Raw genomic sequence first — 17,559 nt, forward strand, 5'->3', positions numbered from 1 at the left:
CGGGTTCAAGCCACATGTCAGCACGCATCTGCTCTGCTGAAGTACCCATGAGCACTGAGACCGACCATCTGACCCTGCACTCTGACCTCCCCCTGGAGAGGGGAAAAAAAAAAAGCTGATTTCCCTTTGGTGATCATGCAAATGTGAGTGTTATTTATTACACCGTCTCATGTTGTAAAGCAAGAATGCAGATAAACCGAAATGCTCGAGTGATAATGAGTCACTCCTCACTGTCTTTCACAGTATTTTGCAAATTACAAGGCAATAATTAAAAACAATATAAATAATACAAAGGTGCGGCCGTGATTAAAACAAGGTTACATCAGAATAAACTTGGCAAAATGCAATAAAAAATAAAACTGCTAAAAAAAAAAAAAAAAAAAAAAAAAAAAAAAAAAAAAAAAAATTAAAACATGCTTTAATAAGCCATTCATATTTATAAGGTGCCAATGGTTATTTCAGCTCCTCAGGAAGGGCATCTCAAAGTCTAAACCAGATTACCTTTGGGTCACTTTTGCTCTGGACTAAACTTGATGGGAAACCTTAGGAGAAAAAGGAAATCTTCAGAGGTGCTGTTTGGCTTTGGTCTTTTTAAGGGGCATTAAAAAAAATACAGTTAATATGTATTTTCCTGAATTTCTTCATAATTTTGCTTCCTCAGAAAAAAAATAGATGAGGAAATTAGATTCTTGAAAAAGTGAAAAAGTACACCTCTATATTAATTATTGAAAATACAAATTCAAGGTATTTAAATAGGTATGCCAGTACTGTAGATTAAGTACTGATAGATTAATTTAGTATGTCTTTTCTTTTAAGATGAACGTGTTATTGATTAGTTTGGCTTGTCAGTATGTTTGTGCGAAAGGTTTGTGCTTTTCATGAAACATGAGACATATGACAGGAACCTCTCAAATTAAAATTTTATACTTAATAGCTAAAAGGCTGGAACCAACATCTGAGCCTTTTCTGTGATTTAGAGTCACTTAGGTCAGTCACCTACAGTCACTTAAGTAAAACCATAAATATAGATAACTGTTTCTGCTTTCTATAAGATATCTAAGATTTATATTGTAAACATTTTCCTCCTGAACATTTTTGATTTAAATATTCAAACCAACAAATCAGCAATCACATTTATCTGAGTGACTGGAAATACACTTTTGGTTCTTGCAGACTCTGATATGATACAGTTGTAAGGTGTGCTGCATTTGAAAACTGAAGTAAAAAAAAAAAAAAAAATCTGGAGAATAGCATTTAGCAACCTTATTGAGAGCTTCCAAAAAAATTTTGGCTTTTTGGCTAACTTGTTAAGATGTATATTCAGAGCTCTTTTGTGAATCTGGCCCCTGGAATAGCCAAGCGGATCCTGCCAGAGGATCACAGCATGGAGAGGAATTACAGACTGTAATGTCAGAAGGTTGTCTTCTGTTGTGAACACTGCGGGCAATTTGAAGAACGATTTCAGTAACACTCCATTTGCTTCCACCCCACTAAAGTGCCAGCCAGGTCTGAAGCTGCTGGCTAGACCCTGCTGTTGGAGCACGTTTGGCCTGTCTGCCCAGTTCACTGATCCCCCAGTCCTCTGCATGTGAGAGCCTCCACTTCCACTGTGTAAAATCACATTAGCCTAAAGGGGAAGGCGAATGAAAGGATGGTGCTGTGGAATGGCCATAGACCAGTGAGTTGTCAAAGCCATTTACGTTTGGCGAGGAAAGAGAGAAAGGGAAGAGTAAGCGAAGATGGAGGAGGGAGGAGGGAGGCGAGCAGGGCGTGCTGCGCTCTCCCAACAATGTGGTGCTGTTTCTGTGGTGCAGATGTGGTCATCTTCCTAATGGGAATAATCAAGCCGCCCTAAATCAAGTCTGCGCTAATCTCTCTTTTCACTATCGCGGTTTCATTGCCTCTCACTTAACGTCGGAGGTGTGCAGTCATCACCCATTTGAAACCCACCACCGGCTGAAGTGAAAGAGAGTGAAGTGCTTTTATATTGAGTGACAAACAGGACATATTTCTTCCTCTTACACAGTGACCCTCTGTCTCCTCCCTCCCTCCCTCCCTCCCTCCCGTCTCCAGTCGTCGTGTACTTTATATGACACAGCGCTGGAAAATGTGAAGTGAAATGTCTTTGTGCGTGCGTGCATGCGTCGCCGTGTGTTTATATGGGCTTGTGCGTGCCTGCGTATGTACGCGGCCGGGTGTGAGGATGATTCAAAGTGCCATTTCGTTGTGTGAGGACAGCCTTCACAAACACACTCGTCATGCAGAAGATGTTGTCATCCTCCGCCTCATTGTTTGTGTAAGTGATGTCTCCAATCACCATCAAACACGTGGAGGTTTCACCCTCCCCCGTTATTCTCCTTCTCTGCCTTCTCTCCTCCGATTGCTCAAATTGTCCCATCTTCCTTCGACTTCTGCGGGCTCCCATCTCTCTTATTGCTCTCCACTCAAGAGGTTATGTTTGGGATGCTGATGAATGCTGACTTGAAGGGGCCCACAGATAAGAAGAGATAGACAGAAGCAGGGATGTAGGTAGAACAAGAGCAAGTGATTCAGCTTACACGGTGTGCTGGACCTGAGGCTGTGTCAGTAGTCTCCATCTTTTATTGACCAATGGACATCTTAAGGCATCTGCTCTTCCTTCTGTCTATGGGTATTTTCACACCTGACGTATTTCGTTTGACTGAACTGAACTCTGGTATGTTTGTCTAATAAGTTTGGTTTTATTGGGCGGGTGTGAACGCGTTATTCAAATTTACGTCTGGACCAACACAGCGCCAATCGAACTCGGGCCAGTTCATTTCAGAAGTGATGGAAGTTCCAATATGATTATGAATTTAATTTACCGGATTCATGATGTTATTTTTGGAGTTTCATATGTGGCCGATTTAGTTCATCTCGAGTACAATGCACTTTAGCCTACCTGGTAGCCTAAATGAATTATAAAAAAACATAAAAAGCCAGTTACAGCATATTGAATCATTTTTAACTTAATTATTTTATACTGACATGATGGTCAATAGCTAACCCCGGCTTGCGGCACGGATTAAAGTTTCCCATTTCCAGTCATCTGGGCATCTGGCTAACTCATAGTCTCCTCTTCCTCCTTTTGAGCCTAGGCTAACTGGTCAGCAGTCACATCATAATCTCAATCTGGGTGTGAATCTTCTAATTTATTGTTTTTGTCCTCAAAGGAACTGCTGTACTCGACTTTAAAGTCGACTTTAAAGGGAGAGGCATGCAAAAATACATCTGTTCTGCATACAGTATTTCCCATCCACCCACCGAAAATAACACACGCTTCTGCTTATGAAAGTAACATCTGTGACGGTCTGACCAATGAGAATTTGGGTCAAACAAGAGCATATCAACCAACCAATCAGCCAAATGATCAGAAGACAACACCTCTCTCCACCCATTCACTGAGTGATTGTATACAGGGCTAACCTAACTAGATATGTACCTTAATAAGAGCTCAACCTTGAATCAACAGATTACTAAGTATAACCTCAAGCTGAGCTATCTATAAAGAAGCCAGCTCGCCTTCTGATGATTTTAATCACAAAATCAAAGATTCAGCCCTGATACAGGAACCCTGGATATCTGTGGTCATGTCAGTCATTGATATGATCAAAGCTTACCAAAGGATCCTGTGTCAGGGCGCCGCTGACCCTACAAAGTCAGACAAGGTCAGTCCATAATGAGCTGACCTTTGATGTAAACTCCAAAGGAGTATAATAAATGTCAGAGTTAAAACATGTAGCAGATGACTTTCTTTCTTTCCCGCTTTGCACCAAAATCTTCGTTACAACTGTGTTCCCACCCCCTTGGTTTCTATTTGGGTAGTGTGAGTGTCAGAGCCATCCATAAGCTTATCTAAATCACAACAATGTATCTCAGGACCGATTCGCTCCAAAATTCAAGCAAACGAGAACCTGAAAGCGCCCTAAGACACCTTCACCGAATGAGGGCTAGGAAGCTGTGGACATGAGTTTAAAGGAGACGCTGAGCTCCATTAATGTGAGCCTCTACTGTGGCCATTTAGCTGAGTCAACATCCTAATGGCCTGATAGTTTTTCAAAGGGAATTTTACGTCACCATGTAAATGACTGAAACCTTGCCTTATATTTGCTGACAGAAAGCAATCAAGGATCAAGAGGCACCTTCACTTAAAATGGGACTAAACTCATTTGGCACTGCAAACAAATCTAGGGGGGAAAAAAAGTGGGAAACATTCCAGTTGCGTGCTACTGGTTTCACTGTAAGTTATTCTGTATTTCTGTATAGGTGACTACTCCATTAGCGCTGTCTCCAGCCGTTATAATGGAGCCAGTGAAGGCTTTTGGCAGGCCCATTACAGTGCCAGTCCCTCCCCACCCCACCCCAAATATCTCTTCTCATTACCTGATCGACCTGTTAGCGGGGCATTCGTTACCAAAAGCCGGGCCCACTCCCTGCAGAGTACTTCAGATAGATTTCCCATTTTAGATCAGAGCAAAGTGGAGTCAGCTTCGATTGGAACAGACATCGGAGGAGTTCTTCAGGGCAAACCAGCTGTGACTGGGCTGATGTGTAGCTGTCACTGTGCCGTGACATGATATAATATGAAATGATATTGAACAACGCCAGTTTGGCACTAAATTGTTAGCAGGGCTTCAGGTCTGACAGCAGCCAGTTTATGGCTTTAATCCCAAGGTCCTTTAAACCTTGCTTGACATAAATTGAGTTTGGCTTATTGAGGGGAAAAAAAGAGCAATGACAGAGAAAACACTTTCCGTTCTTCTCTCTTGTTTGGTTCAACTGGAAAGTTTTTCCTGTCGGTGAAGTTTCATTTTCTCCCGGGCTGTGGTATGAGATTGAGATGTTAATGTCAAAGGAGTATAGCAGCAGATTTAGGTGTGTTTGTTACTATCTTTACGGAGCATGACATGGGATTGCGGGTGTCTATTTCATGCTGCCTTGTACCATATGGGATACAATCGCCTGATAGCATCTCACGGATCGCATGCCTCTATCCATACATACTCTATCAGCCAGACCTTAAATTACACCACTGAAAGCAAACAGCCTTAGAGGGTCATCTCATCTCATTGTTGGGACATTGACATCAGCTGGTGATCTATGATAAATCTGCTATGTAAAGCTCAATGAAACCCCTGAACGCAGGTCTGAGGGACCCGTTACCATGACTAATGCCCCGACTGACAGCGAAAGATAAGACTCATCCTTCACCTCAGCCGAGCCCATTTCTCAGCAATAATGTTCATAATGGAGTGCTCTGAGGTCGTTATTGTGTGAATAATTTAAATGGTGATTTAGGTTATTGGGCGCTGAGGTCACAGCCACAACACCTAGCCAGATTCAGATGAGCTACAGCTTAATTTTGAGAGCCGTCTTACTGGGCCTCGCTTTGTTTTGGACTGTTTTGTAGCGCAGAGACAAAATGGCTGGAGATGACCGAGAGGCAACGATTTGGTGTGTTGCTTAATTAGATGTTCCGGAGACATCTGTTTTTAAAGGGAAACTGCAACTCTGGCACATTAATTCACTTTGTAATGAATGACTGAATGTCAAAGCAGGCCGTGAAATCACCAAGAGGAAAGTATGTGTGTGTGTGCAACACAGTGATGCTTTTCCATCTGTTTGGCAAAACATTCCCCCTCCAATGCTGGCACCATCGCTGTGCAGTAGCCAGAACGAGGAGGGATTCAAGATGGCCTAATGCTGATTGGAATGCCTTTTGAATGGTAAAAATGAAACAAAGATGGAGTGGACATTACGCTGCTGAATCTTAGTTAAGGACGCTTCAGAAGTGTGTGACAGTGTCATTAATCTCATGATATCACAGACAGAGAAACCAATAGAACAGAATCACAAGCTGCTAACAGAAAATGCACACTGTAAGACCCGCTGTAGAAAAATTCTCTGAAAATAAACATAAAACTTACAGTCAGTGAAGGGATGGCCACGCTGCCCACACATATGCATCATGTGGAAAGAGGCATACACAATAAATATTTTTTTACATTGTTCTGCCATAGTAGAAAGGTTTTTCTTTGTGCTACAGTAGAATCTGGTGTGACTGAACTGAATATCCTCATCCAGGATCCAGATGGAACCAAGTCCATGCTGTTCTCGCCAACCGGATAAAATGGGATGCTGCTTTCTCCCTGTGAGTGACTGACTGCAGTCCAAGGAGACCACTTGGCACCTGGAGTGACAGGCTGCCATCAGCGTGTTAAGATGCTAATATGAATTCTGATCACTCACTCATATATAGGCAAGGGAATTACTGCCCATCACCAGCGTCTAGTGATTCTCCACACATGGCAAAGTCAAGGGGCACGCTGTAAAACCCAGGCAAATGGAGTTGGCATGACAGTCAAAGCCAGACTCTGCTTGACACCTCCTTTTTAACTGATAGTGCTACAAGATGTGGTCTGTAACGTAGTAAATTGGGAGCTCTGCCCTCAGATTTCAGACTGATGAGATATTTCTATGACAAATCCATCGCTTAAACTCTCTTTGTCCTCCTATCTTCACGCCTGCCTAAGCCCAGGAGGATCAAAGGCTAATTACTAAACAGGAGAGGAGATAGGGGAGGAGAAAGACAGAAAATTCACATTTTTAAAGGGTGTGAATTTATGCAGATTATCTCTAAGACAGGGATGTCTTTCAGCCATTATTCAAGAGGAAGAGATACCTCCCAAAGTGCATGCATGGATACGAGCCATGCTAACTTTAATAGCATCCGTCTGCTTTGGCACTTACCTTTGGTTTGCCATATGTAAGGGATGGAGAGAAAGTAGCACAGTGAATCCAATGAATTAATACTGTGTTATAATATCTGGCATGAAAATCTCCTTCTTTGCTACCACCTCAGCTACTACTAACATGATATAAGCTGTGGTCTTTAGGAGTCCTTCATATATGTATATAATATAGAATACTGTGCTTTGCTATTACAGGCTGTTGTGCTGTTATGCTTACATGAATAATTGACATGGGGAAGATAACTTTTCAACCCTGCTGTTACCTTCAAATTTACTCTCATTTTTATCAATTGGGGTCAATTTGAACGCAGAGGGAAGTTATAAATGTTATGTTTTAGTTCCATCAATTTGATCCAAAACAACTAAAGCAAATGAGTGTAAATTGTTGATGTTTCTCATATGTTGTATACAACAACCTGGGACATACAGCCAACACCAGCGGGTACTGATTGTGTAAAGGATATTGAAAAAACATATCATCAGGTTAATTTTATGTTTACCTACTTGTCCCTATTTGAAATGCCATTAAATATGAAGGGGAAAAAAACATTGTTAATAATGTATTTAGAGAGGTTAAACACTGAATGAGGTCTAATTGACTCCAAAGATATTAGGAGGGTTCAATGCAATGACATGGCAGCTTACAATTACATGGAAAAAATGCTTCCCGCGCGCTAAATATATTGTTAGGACGTTTAGATAAGAAAGAAAAAGGGCGACTTGACGCAAAAGTCAGGCCAAAATGGCCGAGATAATGTCCAGTCTCCACAAATGTCCCTTCACTCCTCTCCTCCCTGGTGAATTCTTGCCTCACTCGGGAGGAGTGATGATACTGTCTACTCTGCTAAGACTTCCCCTGCTTGACATCTCGACACGGGGAGAAGGATGTTCCTGTCTGTCTCGTCACATCACAGCCGTCCCGATTCAGATCCCTCCCATCCAACACTCTGTGATGCTTCTCTTTAAAAAGCTGCCTGTCCATCATAAACATCCTCTCTTTTATGTTCCCCGCCTGAGAAGGAAGGGGAAAGAGAGAAATCAGCCTTCTCCCAAACACAAGCTGACAGCACTAAGCAGACTGACGTGACATCAGAGAAGCGATGTGCCAGATGTAGCTCAGAATTTCCATAACAAGGTAACACCACAATTATTAGTCACTCAGTAAACACATAGGTCTTACAACTTATTAAAATTATCTGAGGAGTTTCATGTCATGTTGCCCATGCTGGCGCAAATAACCCAGCAAATTGCATATTAGGCGTTACAACTGATACTGCTTTAAACTTTTTTTCTGAAAAGTGTTAATGGTATAAATCATACTTCCTTAATCAGTCTTTTCCTAAATATTCTGAGCACTTCTGTGAGAGTCTTAAATTAAATCCCTCACCTTGACTCCATATAAATGTAATACTGTCAATAAAAGAGATATAAATAGATAGGGGTGTAACCATTCATAATCTACCTGAATATTTAAAAAGGTTCTTTTGGGCAATGAGGCAGAGAGAGAGAGAGGGAGAGAGAGAGAGAGAGAGAGAGAGAGAGAGAGAGAGAGAGAGAGAGAGAGAGAGGCTTGATCAATCGTCTGAGTTCTGCCTCTACAATCAGAAGTGTGCTAATTGAAATCTACTACCCCTAAAGGATGAACCTTGTCAGATTAGCATGGTTTTTCATAATAATTTACAGCAGGATTCTAAAATCTACTTTCTTCTCACACATGCATCTTCTCTCCTGTCTGGACAATGATTGAGAAAGAGTTGGTTGCTGGCTGTCTGGGGAGAACCACAGAGAAATGTTAAGGAGACCTTTTCAGTGCCTGACCCATTCGGCCTGTGAATGTTAATGTTTTTAATGAAGACATGAACTGAAACCTCTGAACTATACAGCTTCATAATAGGGGGAAAGCGTCGAAAACCGAGAATAAACTGACAGAATTAGACGTGAAAAGTAATTTGTCACAGCGAAGGCTTCATGCTCGGGGCCAGAAATGGCCAAAAAGTGAAATATGTAGGATGTCAAAATCCCCCAAAAAAAAGATTGTGAGTGTTTAAGTTGGATTGGTGGACATATTTTAAGGGTGCGTACTCTGAGCTCTCATCACATGTCCACCTTTCCCTGAGCTTCTATTTTCAGTGTGAAGCTAATGAATTGGGATCTGGAAAAGGTTTCTCTGCAGGCTTACAATGAGAAATGATAAGAGATTATTTTAGAATGAAGATCAATGACAAAGTCCAAACGGTGTGAGAACGAAGAAGAGGGAGGAGGAGGAGGAACAGGAGAAGCATATGCCCTAATGTAAGATGAGTGTAATGTGCAACCCAAGGCCAAAGGCAAGAGCTTCATCTCACCAATTCTCTTTACCAGAGTGGAAATTACTCTGTGCCATACATAGCTGATTTATACAAATTAATGAACCGGGTTATTAATAGGCAGAGATGCATATATTAAACACTATGAGTAAAGGTAGCTTTAATTATGCATCCATTACAAAACCTGTTTGACTTCGGTGCTCGGTGTGTAGGTGCATTTTCAACATTAATCAGATGACTGAAAAATGAGGGTGAATATAGAAACAGTTTTTGTCCCACCTTTGAATTTATCAGCCGCACCTGTTAATTTAACTGTATGCAATAATCAAAAATGATTTTAGAGGAAAACGCATAACAAATAGACAAGACAAAAAAGACGTTCAATTTTTTATTTTTATGGCTAGGCTTCAGTCCATTGTCAGCCGCAGGACTCGCATTAGTCGTCTCTGATTATTTATGGCACAGACATGCTTTGTGCTTTAATAATACGGATATTTTCACACCGCCGCTACGAACCAAACGCTGTTCACATTTCTCAGGACACTTTGGGGCCACAATATGAGGGAGAACTCTTGCCCTGCCCCTTCTGTTGTCTGAGGGGACGACTGCATTGACAATGGTGTCACCTCTCCCTTGGGGGGACACCTCCGAGTGATTTGTGGTTGGGGAAGACTGATGAACTGCTATTGCCACCCTGTTTCTTTGCTAGATCAATTCTACATGTAGGAGTGTGCTTTATGAATGATGGAGACCTCCTCAAGCCATCCATATAGCTGCCCAAAGACACGGCCCTGGCCCCAATAGCACCTACTAGGCAGGAATAAAGCAATCACTCTTCTCAACAGGGCCATGCATTACGCACCCACATGCACACGAGCGTGCTCACATGAATACACAGATAAGCATGGGAAGCACACACACAGGCACACACATAATGCCTATTTGCTGACAATAAATGAAAATCTTACTCAGTGTCACCGTATTGCCTTTTTACTTTTTCTTTTTTTCTTTCTTTCTTTCTTTTTTTTTTTTACAAATACTGGCAAAACTTTATCGCACAATTGACTATTGCTCTTAAGTCTGGACAGAGTGCTCCTAAATGGGACTGTCTTGCCAGAACTGTCACTTTGCACCCTGACACTGCGCTGAGCTGCATTTGCGGACAGGCCCACAACTGGGTGCATGCCAATAAGAAAGATCTGATGGTATTGAGGGATCACTTGCAACACACATCTGAAGGCTGAATAGCATCATGAATAGGAGCAGCATACATAGATGTCATGAGTTCTGCCTCCCGCAGAGAGGTTGAAAGAGAAAAGTAGAGCGCAATGAATACTTGAGTGTTCTGGAGGCTATGAAATTGAAAGGCCTCTCCCTTTTTTGCCAAAGATTTCAATAGAAGAAAAGAAGCAGCTCGTGCTTTTTAATCGCAACTTTTAGATTGATTGGACGAACTTGTGTGCAAATCAATGCAGGCTTGACAGACGTCCTCTTTTATGATAATCCTGGTGTCAAGAACAAGGAGGAGAGAATAATGCGGCAAGGCTACCTGACATAAGAGAGAATCACAGTCCTTTGTGGAAAAAAAAAGTGAATCATTTGAAACTCACTTCCTGCAACAAATAATACGCTTGAAACTCTGGAGTAATGAAGTTTGTGTAAATTGTGTGGCTTAATTTTTTTTTCCTTAATCAGATCCTTGATACTCCACATTCTGTTTCACACCTTCATTGGGAGAATAATGTTAAATATCACTATCGATTTTCACATTTCACACTTTAAAGCATCTGAGACACAATTTGCATTTCACAAATTGAATGCATAATGTCCTTTTCCACGTTGTGCCGAGTGCAAAACCCCGCAATGTTGCATTCTTGAGACGTAAGGGCTTTATGGAGGGAGCAAAGTAAGACAGACGCCCAGCAGAGACAGCTCCCCCTTTACAGTATAAGGGCCACAGTGTGGAGGCCATATACTATTTATGGGTTAATCGATACAGTGGCTGGATGACACCATGTCCCTGCTACTTTCTGTCATGATGATGGCTCACTAATTTTGGAAAGGCTGCTTTCCCCTCCTGCCTTTAGCAGCCTCCGAGATAGTTTAATTTGGCTGTAAAAACGCCAATCACCGGGTTACTTCTTGTTCCTGGGGGAGGTCAAGATAGGGGTAAGTCCATGGGAGGAAATATATTCACATAGTTCTCTTAGAGACACTGCTAACCCCTGACATCCCATTTGGGTTGTAATTTCATGTTGTTAAAGTGACAGAGACCCAGCCTCTGCGCTGTTAGAGAGAGGGAGGCAGGGGCAAGACCTGATCACAGAGGCCTTTAATTCTTGTTCTCTGAGTATGTTTTTGTGTCTATGTGAGATAGGAAGAGTATGTGTGTGCATGTGTGCATGTAAAAAGTGTGTGTTTGCACATTTGCGTATGTGACAGAGAGCGGGAGCAGGTCCTTGAATATGAGAACACTCATACTCACTGCACAGTGTGTGTGTGTGTGTGTGTGTGTGTGTGCAGCGTCACGCACTCACATGCAGCATGTTTCGGTATTTGTATGTGTCTTTGGCTGGCAGGGGTCAGCACTCATCACAGACACAAGGGGAAACCAAGGACCATCCCACTCTCCAGAGATACTGTTGGCCAAAGAAAAAGAGAAAGGGAGCCGGTGAAAAATGAACATGGCCATGTGATCATTACCTTGGCACTGAGACGCTTCTTCCTTGAACTGGCTTTGATCTCTACCTAATGTGGATATATGGAAGAACTGCTGCTTTTACTGTGATGAAGGCTTACGTTAAAGTGCTCACATTAAATTAGCAGGAGAAGGGCATATGGTGTGTATGCACGATGGGGACAAATTCCTTAAGATAACAAAGATATATGAGGGCCTATCTTTTTTTTGGCAACAAATAAAGATAGGAATGTGACTTTAGCTATATATAAAAATGCAAATACAAACTAATACATTTGCAGACTATTATGCTGTAACAATTACTGTTGTAAAAACAAACAAACAAACAAAAAACATTAATTCCTATCTAATGGTTCCTATCTAACTGCATACAAAAAAGTGAAAGCCACACATCCTTACAAACCTGATCAAAATAGTTGTTTTGAGAATTTTACATACCATATCAAATACATGTATATTTGATCATTATATCACTAAATAGCAAACTGTATATATTTTTTTAAACAATATATACAGTTATTATAAGGTTATTATATAAGTTATTATATAAAGAAATAGTGATAGAAGAGAAATAATAAGTCATAGTAAGTCATTAAATAAATGCCACAACAAAACCATGAGTCCCTATAGGAATACATTACATGAATGTATAATAAGCCATAAATACATGCATATGTAAATTGATGTTAGGTTATAATAAACTCGCTAATGAGCACCACAGACACACTGTAAGCCCCTTACAGCGACATTAATGGAATATTACAATGACTGTTTGTTAGTGGATGCAATGATGCAGATTGGATTTTTTTTTTTTTTTTTTTTTTTTTTTTATATATCCTGCTGTAATAAGCAATACCTGTGTAATATCTCTCAGGGGATGGTATCTTTGTATGGAAAAACAGAGAGAGGAGGACACCCACTCGTGGTGACCGCCCCTCTCTGAGAAGTAAAGAGTTAACGGAGCGGTGGGTTTGCCCATTCTCCTGCTGTGAGTGACGCGATCATCTCTCTTATCCCTCAACTTTGCTTGTTGCCAGACCAGGCAGCCGAGGTGGACGCTGACTATCACCACTGACAGTGTTGACGCGATCTGACCGTATTTTCCCTCCTCCTCATCTATTCCACGTTTTTCCGCTGACTTTTCCATAGGCTACCATTCCATAAAGATGATTTTTAGTTCTCCTTTCCATCGGACTCCCCGATGTTGTGTAGGCTACTACATGAAGGCGTGAATCTTTGAGTAGAGGTGGATCTTCCCGGATACGGCGAGGGGTATATTAAATAAAAAAAAAGAAGAGTTTCGCGGAAATTCCCAAAATAAAAAATGCCGCGGAGGAAACAAGAGGCGCCGAAACGCGCAGCAGGTAAGTGGATCCCACCGTAATATGCGCAAAAAGGGGGTTTATTATGAGAAAGCTGGGGATGTTACCTTCGTTTTGTAAAGCTCACTTTATAGTCACTGCATTTCCGTTTCCACTTTCTTTTTTTTTTCCTCCCCTCTCTTACATGCGCTTCGCTGCTCCCGGCCACTCTTGTTTTGCCCTAACGAGACAACACGGACACTTTTGGGGCTTATTTTAAAAACGCATGTTCCAGGAATTACACGGGTGTACAGTGATTTGTAATGTTGCGTTTTGCCCTCTCCACGCTTTACGTTCGGCTACAGTTGTCCTATCGGATGAGTTGGCTGCTGTAAAGTTTCGCTTCCTATTGTTCCCAACTTGAATCCCGTTTTGTTTACAGACCCCAGCTGCCCCCCCCTGAATGTGAATTTCAACAGTAAACCCTCTGGAAAAACGGTGTTTCTTGTTGACAGAGAGTGCCCGAGGCGTGCCATAAGGGCGACTCGGGCTTTGTGCGCATTTGATCCGAGCGTATAACTTCTTTGCACCAGCGAAATAGGCCTACCTCTCCCCTTTTTTTCTTTGCCTGGGATAAGATAAACAATTTCAGCGCAGACAAAGGGGTTTCGTGGACTGGAAGGAGCCATAATCGACAGTTGCCATGTCTGATTTGACGGTTGATTGATTGGCTGTCATGCGGCTTTGATCTGCTCCTTCCCGATTTGCATCAGAAAATCACTTCCCACCATGTGCTGCAGGCCCCTGACGTCACGTTTAAACCACTTTGAAAGGCCCTGTGTACTTTTTACCCTCTCTCTCTCTCTCTCTCTCTCTCTCTCTCTCTCTCTCTCTCTCTCTCTCTCTCTCAGTCTGATGGTCAAGTGACTCACGAAAAAGTAAGAGGGGTGGTGAGACATGGCACACACATGCACACACTCGGACGTGCACACACCCACACCCACACACACTTTGAGTACAGAATATCACACTCCCATGTGCACATCCTCACTTGTTCTCTTTGAGCACACACACAGACACACACACACACACACACACACACACACACAGAGAGAGAGAAGGGGTGGGAGGAGTGGGTTAGGGGTTGTAAAAGGAGCCGTGTGCTATGTAATGGAGGGGAGGAATGGGTTTGCTCTGTCAGACCGGGCCGTCACAACGGCTTTGTTTCATGTTTGATTTAATTGTCTCTCCCCTGACAGGCCCATTCATCAATGGCTTTAATGGTCAATCAGAGACAGGCTGAGTGAGTGCTCCCATTCTGTTTAGCCATAAGCTGGCCTGGGCTTTTATTTCATCAAAATGCCCCAGCCTAATGTACATGCTCACTGGCTCAGAGTGGCCGCGGGGAGCACATAAAGAATGACTGAAAGCTTTCTGATTTCAGATCAGCGAGAGGGATGTTTTTTTTTTTTTTCTCTCTCTCTCTCTCTCCCTTCTCTCCTCCCTCCTCCTATCTCCTCTCTCCTCCCCTCTACATGATGTTTCTCTGTTGACGAAGGAGAATAAAAGGCTGTAATATAGATCGTTTTGTGTTTTTAGAAAACAACTTTTTTTTCCCTGAAAGCGTAATTCTTTGTTCATTCATTCATCTATTCATTTCTTCATTTTTTTCATGCTCCCCTTCCACCCCCGTCAGTCAGCCCGTGCAGCTGCAAGTTATAAAGTTGTCAACTGTTCAGTGGCACACAAAGGGTGATGATGAATTGATTGCAGCACAGAGCATGGTGATAGAGAGAGCAAAGAAAAGGATGACAGATGATGGGCCTTGATTAGGGACTTAGGGGGAGAGTCAGCCCACTGCAACCTTGAGACTTGCATGAAAAATCTACCCCCCCCCACCCACCTCCCCTTGCTCTCTCATTGTCTCTCAAACACACGCTCTCTCCACCAATTTCTCGCTCTCCCTCTTTCATTCCTTCCTTCCTTTTCCTCTGTCTGAGAGGGTTTCTCTCTCCGCAGTGGAAAACTTGTTTTGCCTGCTTCATTAGCGTTGGTCCAATTAGCCGAGAGGCTGATGGAGTCCTGACAGGCCCTGTGATTGGAGATGACAAGCTCGGGGTGCCCGGCCCAATGAGGTTTGCCACCACTTTGATGTAATCAACTTGATATTACACAGAGCCGCTCGCCTTTGGTTGTGCTGTAACTCAATTTTCCGCTGCAGGTGACAAATGGGCCCACGTACCTGGGTCAGGTCTGAGTGCTCTTAACAACCAAGGGCAGCTGGCCACGTAAACAGTCAAGCAAACATGAGAAACAGACTCTTACAGCTGCAGATAATATACAGGGCCGCCTTCATTCACATCGGGAGATTAGGCTTCCCGCGAGCCCAGGGCCTGAAGCTGTTGAAATTGCTGTGGAAAGTTGAAATCCTCCACCTCGTTAAGAGGAAGTCAGCATCGGCTTTGCAGCATATGGGTAAAGACGGCTCTATTTAGCTGAAATGTGCAGCCTATTAGCGTGACTCTCTCCTCGGTATGTGTACGGAATGCGCGCCCTATTGGTGTGGATGTATTGACAGTTTGTAGCATTTTCAGGGCGCCGCGTCTCACAGGTGTCATGCCTCCAGCTCCAAGTGTGATCCGGTCATTTGTGTACGAGGGAGCAGATTGCAGAAGGTTCTGTGTCAGTCAGGGACAGAGAGGGAGAGAAGTAGAGGGGCGGGGGAGTTTGTCTGGTTTGGACTGGGCTCCACGGCAACGGTCTCTTCTTTCTGCAGGGTCAGGATTATAGCTGCCAGGTCAGCTATGCCAGACTGGCAGCCATCACTCATGTGTGGGTGTGTGTGTGCATCAGTACGCTCCAATCAGTGTGCATCCGCTTTTGGATTTGTTGGGTTTGGACTTGTGTGTGTGTGTGTGTGTGTGTGGTTTGGCTGGCGATAGTGATGAAAGGAATTGCAACCATAGAGCACCTGATGGGGTAAGTCAGTCGCAGGCCATAATTCTCTTAGCCCTTTAATCCCTCCTACCTTGCCCAGTTTCATCTTCTCTCTCCTCCTCACCTATGCAGCATATATGCCAACTCTGACACATAAGACCGACATAGTGCACACACACACACACACACACACACATGCACGCAATGGAAACATCCACACTCTTAACAGCAACGCTAATAAAGAAACACGTGTTTATAGGACACGTTGCAGACATATGCGCCCGTGTTGTGGCCGGGCCGTAAAAGCACTAAGTGAAGAAGAGAAGTCGCCTGTTTTTTTTATTGTATCTATTTGTCTTCCTGTTGTTTACGTGTGAAAGTATGTCGTTACGGAAGCGACGGGGTCGCGCGCGCACTGGAACCTGATTGTTCGACAGCCGCGCCGACCGACTGAGCGGCGAGCTCGACAACAATGAGCCTCCGCCGGCGTTGTGTTTGCAGGTGTGCGGCGTGGCGAATGTTTTGGCGTTGCGGGCCCCCGTTGCTAATGAAAGTCCTGTGGCTGGATTCCGGCGAGGTTGAGTCACGTCTGTGATCTATGTGTCTGATAAGTGCATACCTAATGAGGCTGTGAGCACCAGTGGAGGAGGAGGAGGAGGTGAGGGAGGAGGAGGGCTGACGGAGTGTTTCCCACAGGTATTGACAGATGCCTTTTTGTTTTTGCCATAGGCCCTGACTCCATAAATCCTGCCTGTGTAATGATAACAATGCCACCCTGCCAGCGAGTCAGTGAAAGAGAGAGAGAGAGAGAGAGAGAGGAATAGGGTGAGAAGAGAGACAGGGCAAAGGGGGAGGAGGAAGAGGAGGAGGGAAGTGGCGGCGGTGGTGGTGGAGGGGGGGTAATGAGGAGAAGAGCGAGGGCGGTGAAATGGGCCTTCTCTCCTTTTTAACACACACTTGGCAGATGTCAAGCCATAGGGTTGGGCTCCGGGAGAGAAAGAGGAGTGCAACTGCTGTAGTAGTGTCACAAATAGAAAACCGTTAGCCATCTCCTCGGCTCTTTCTCTGACTCTAGTGTGTGCTTTCAGCTGAGGTTTTCAGCCGGGGACTGCTGTCTGGGCAGTGAGTCGGAGGCTTTGTAAAAATAGTCCCACCGCTGTTGTGATAGATGCAGCTGCACCGTGGCGACAATTGGGGCAGGCTGGCTCTCTCCCCCCCCCCACCATCCCCAGCAGCCCACCCTCCTCCCACCCCTCCAGCCCCGCCGGCCGCCCCTCCCAGAGGTAAAGAGCGTCAGAGCCTGGTGGGATGTGTGCTCTTTTCGGGGAAACTGAGCCGCTCCGGTCTTCAGGGGTCCTGAAACCCAATCCAGGAGGAGAATAGCCCGGCCATGCCAGAGAGCCGATTTCCTTTTCAACAGAGTCATTTATCACTGACCCACCCTTCGCTTCTGACACGCTGACGTGTGTCATTTATCAAACAGGCTTTACCAGACACACACAGAGGGGAGGTGGATAGGGGGCAGAGAGAGAGAGAGAGAGAGAGAG

At 43.8% G+C, this 17,559-nt stretch overlaps 1 protein-coding gene and 1 long non-coding RNA gene across 3 annotated transcripts in view; one reads left to right on the plus strand and one right to left on the minus strand.

Annotated features, from left to right (window-relative positions):
• LOC115361157 (uncharacterized) lies at nucleotides 1-13,820 on the minus strand. Of its 2 annotated transcripts, none has more exons than XR_003928385.1 (3): nucleotides 13,683-13,820; nucleotides 11,614-11,715; nucleotides 1-92 (listed from the first exon to the last, which is right to left on the minus strand). It is a non-coding gene; the product is annotated as an uncharacterized LOC115361157 (long non-coding RNA). The 2 variants fall into 2 exon arrangements; XR_003928386.1 differs by lacking the exon at nucleotides 1-92 and adding an exon at nucleotides 7,663-7,782.
• The window catches only part of tshz3a (teashirt zinc finger homeobox 3a), a 17,824-nt gene continuing 13,060 nt past the window's right edge, over nucleotides 12,796-17,559 (plus strand). Inside the window, exon 1 of the mRNA XM_030054479.1 lies at nucleotides 12,796-13,138. Within this exon, the coding sequence (XP_029910339.1) occupies nucleotides 13,099-13,138 (40 nt within the window). The 5' untranslated portion in view covers nucleotides 12,796-13,098. The remainder of the gene's footprint in view (nucleotides 13,139-17,559) is intronic.

The sequence above is a fragment of the Myripristis murdjan genome, chromosome 6, assembly GCF_902150065.1.
Source record: "Myripristis murdjan chromosome 6, fMyrMur1.1, whole genome shotgun sequence".
NCBI lineage: Eukaryota > Metazoa > Chordata > Actinopteri > Holocentriformes > Holocentridae > Myripristis > Myripristis murdjan.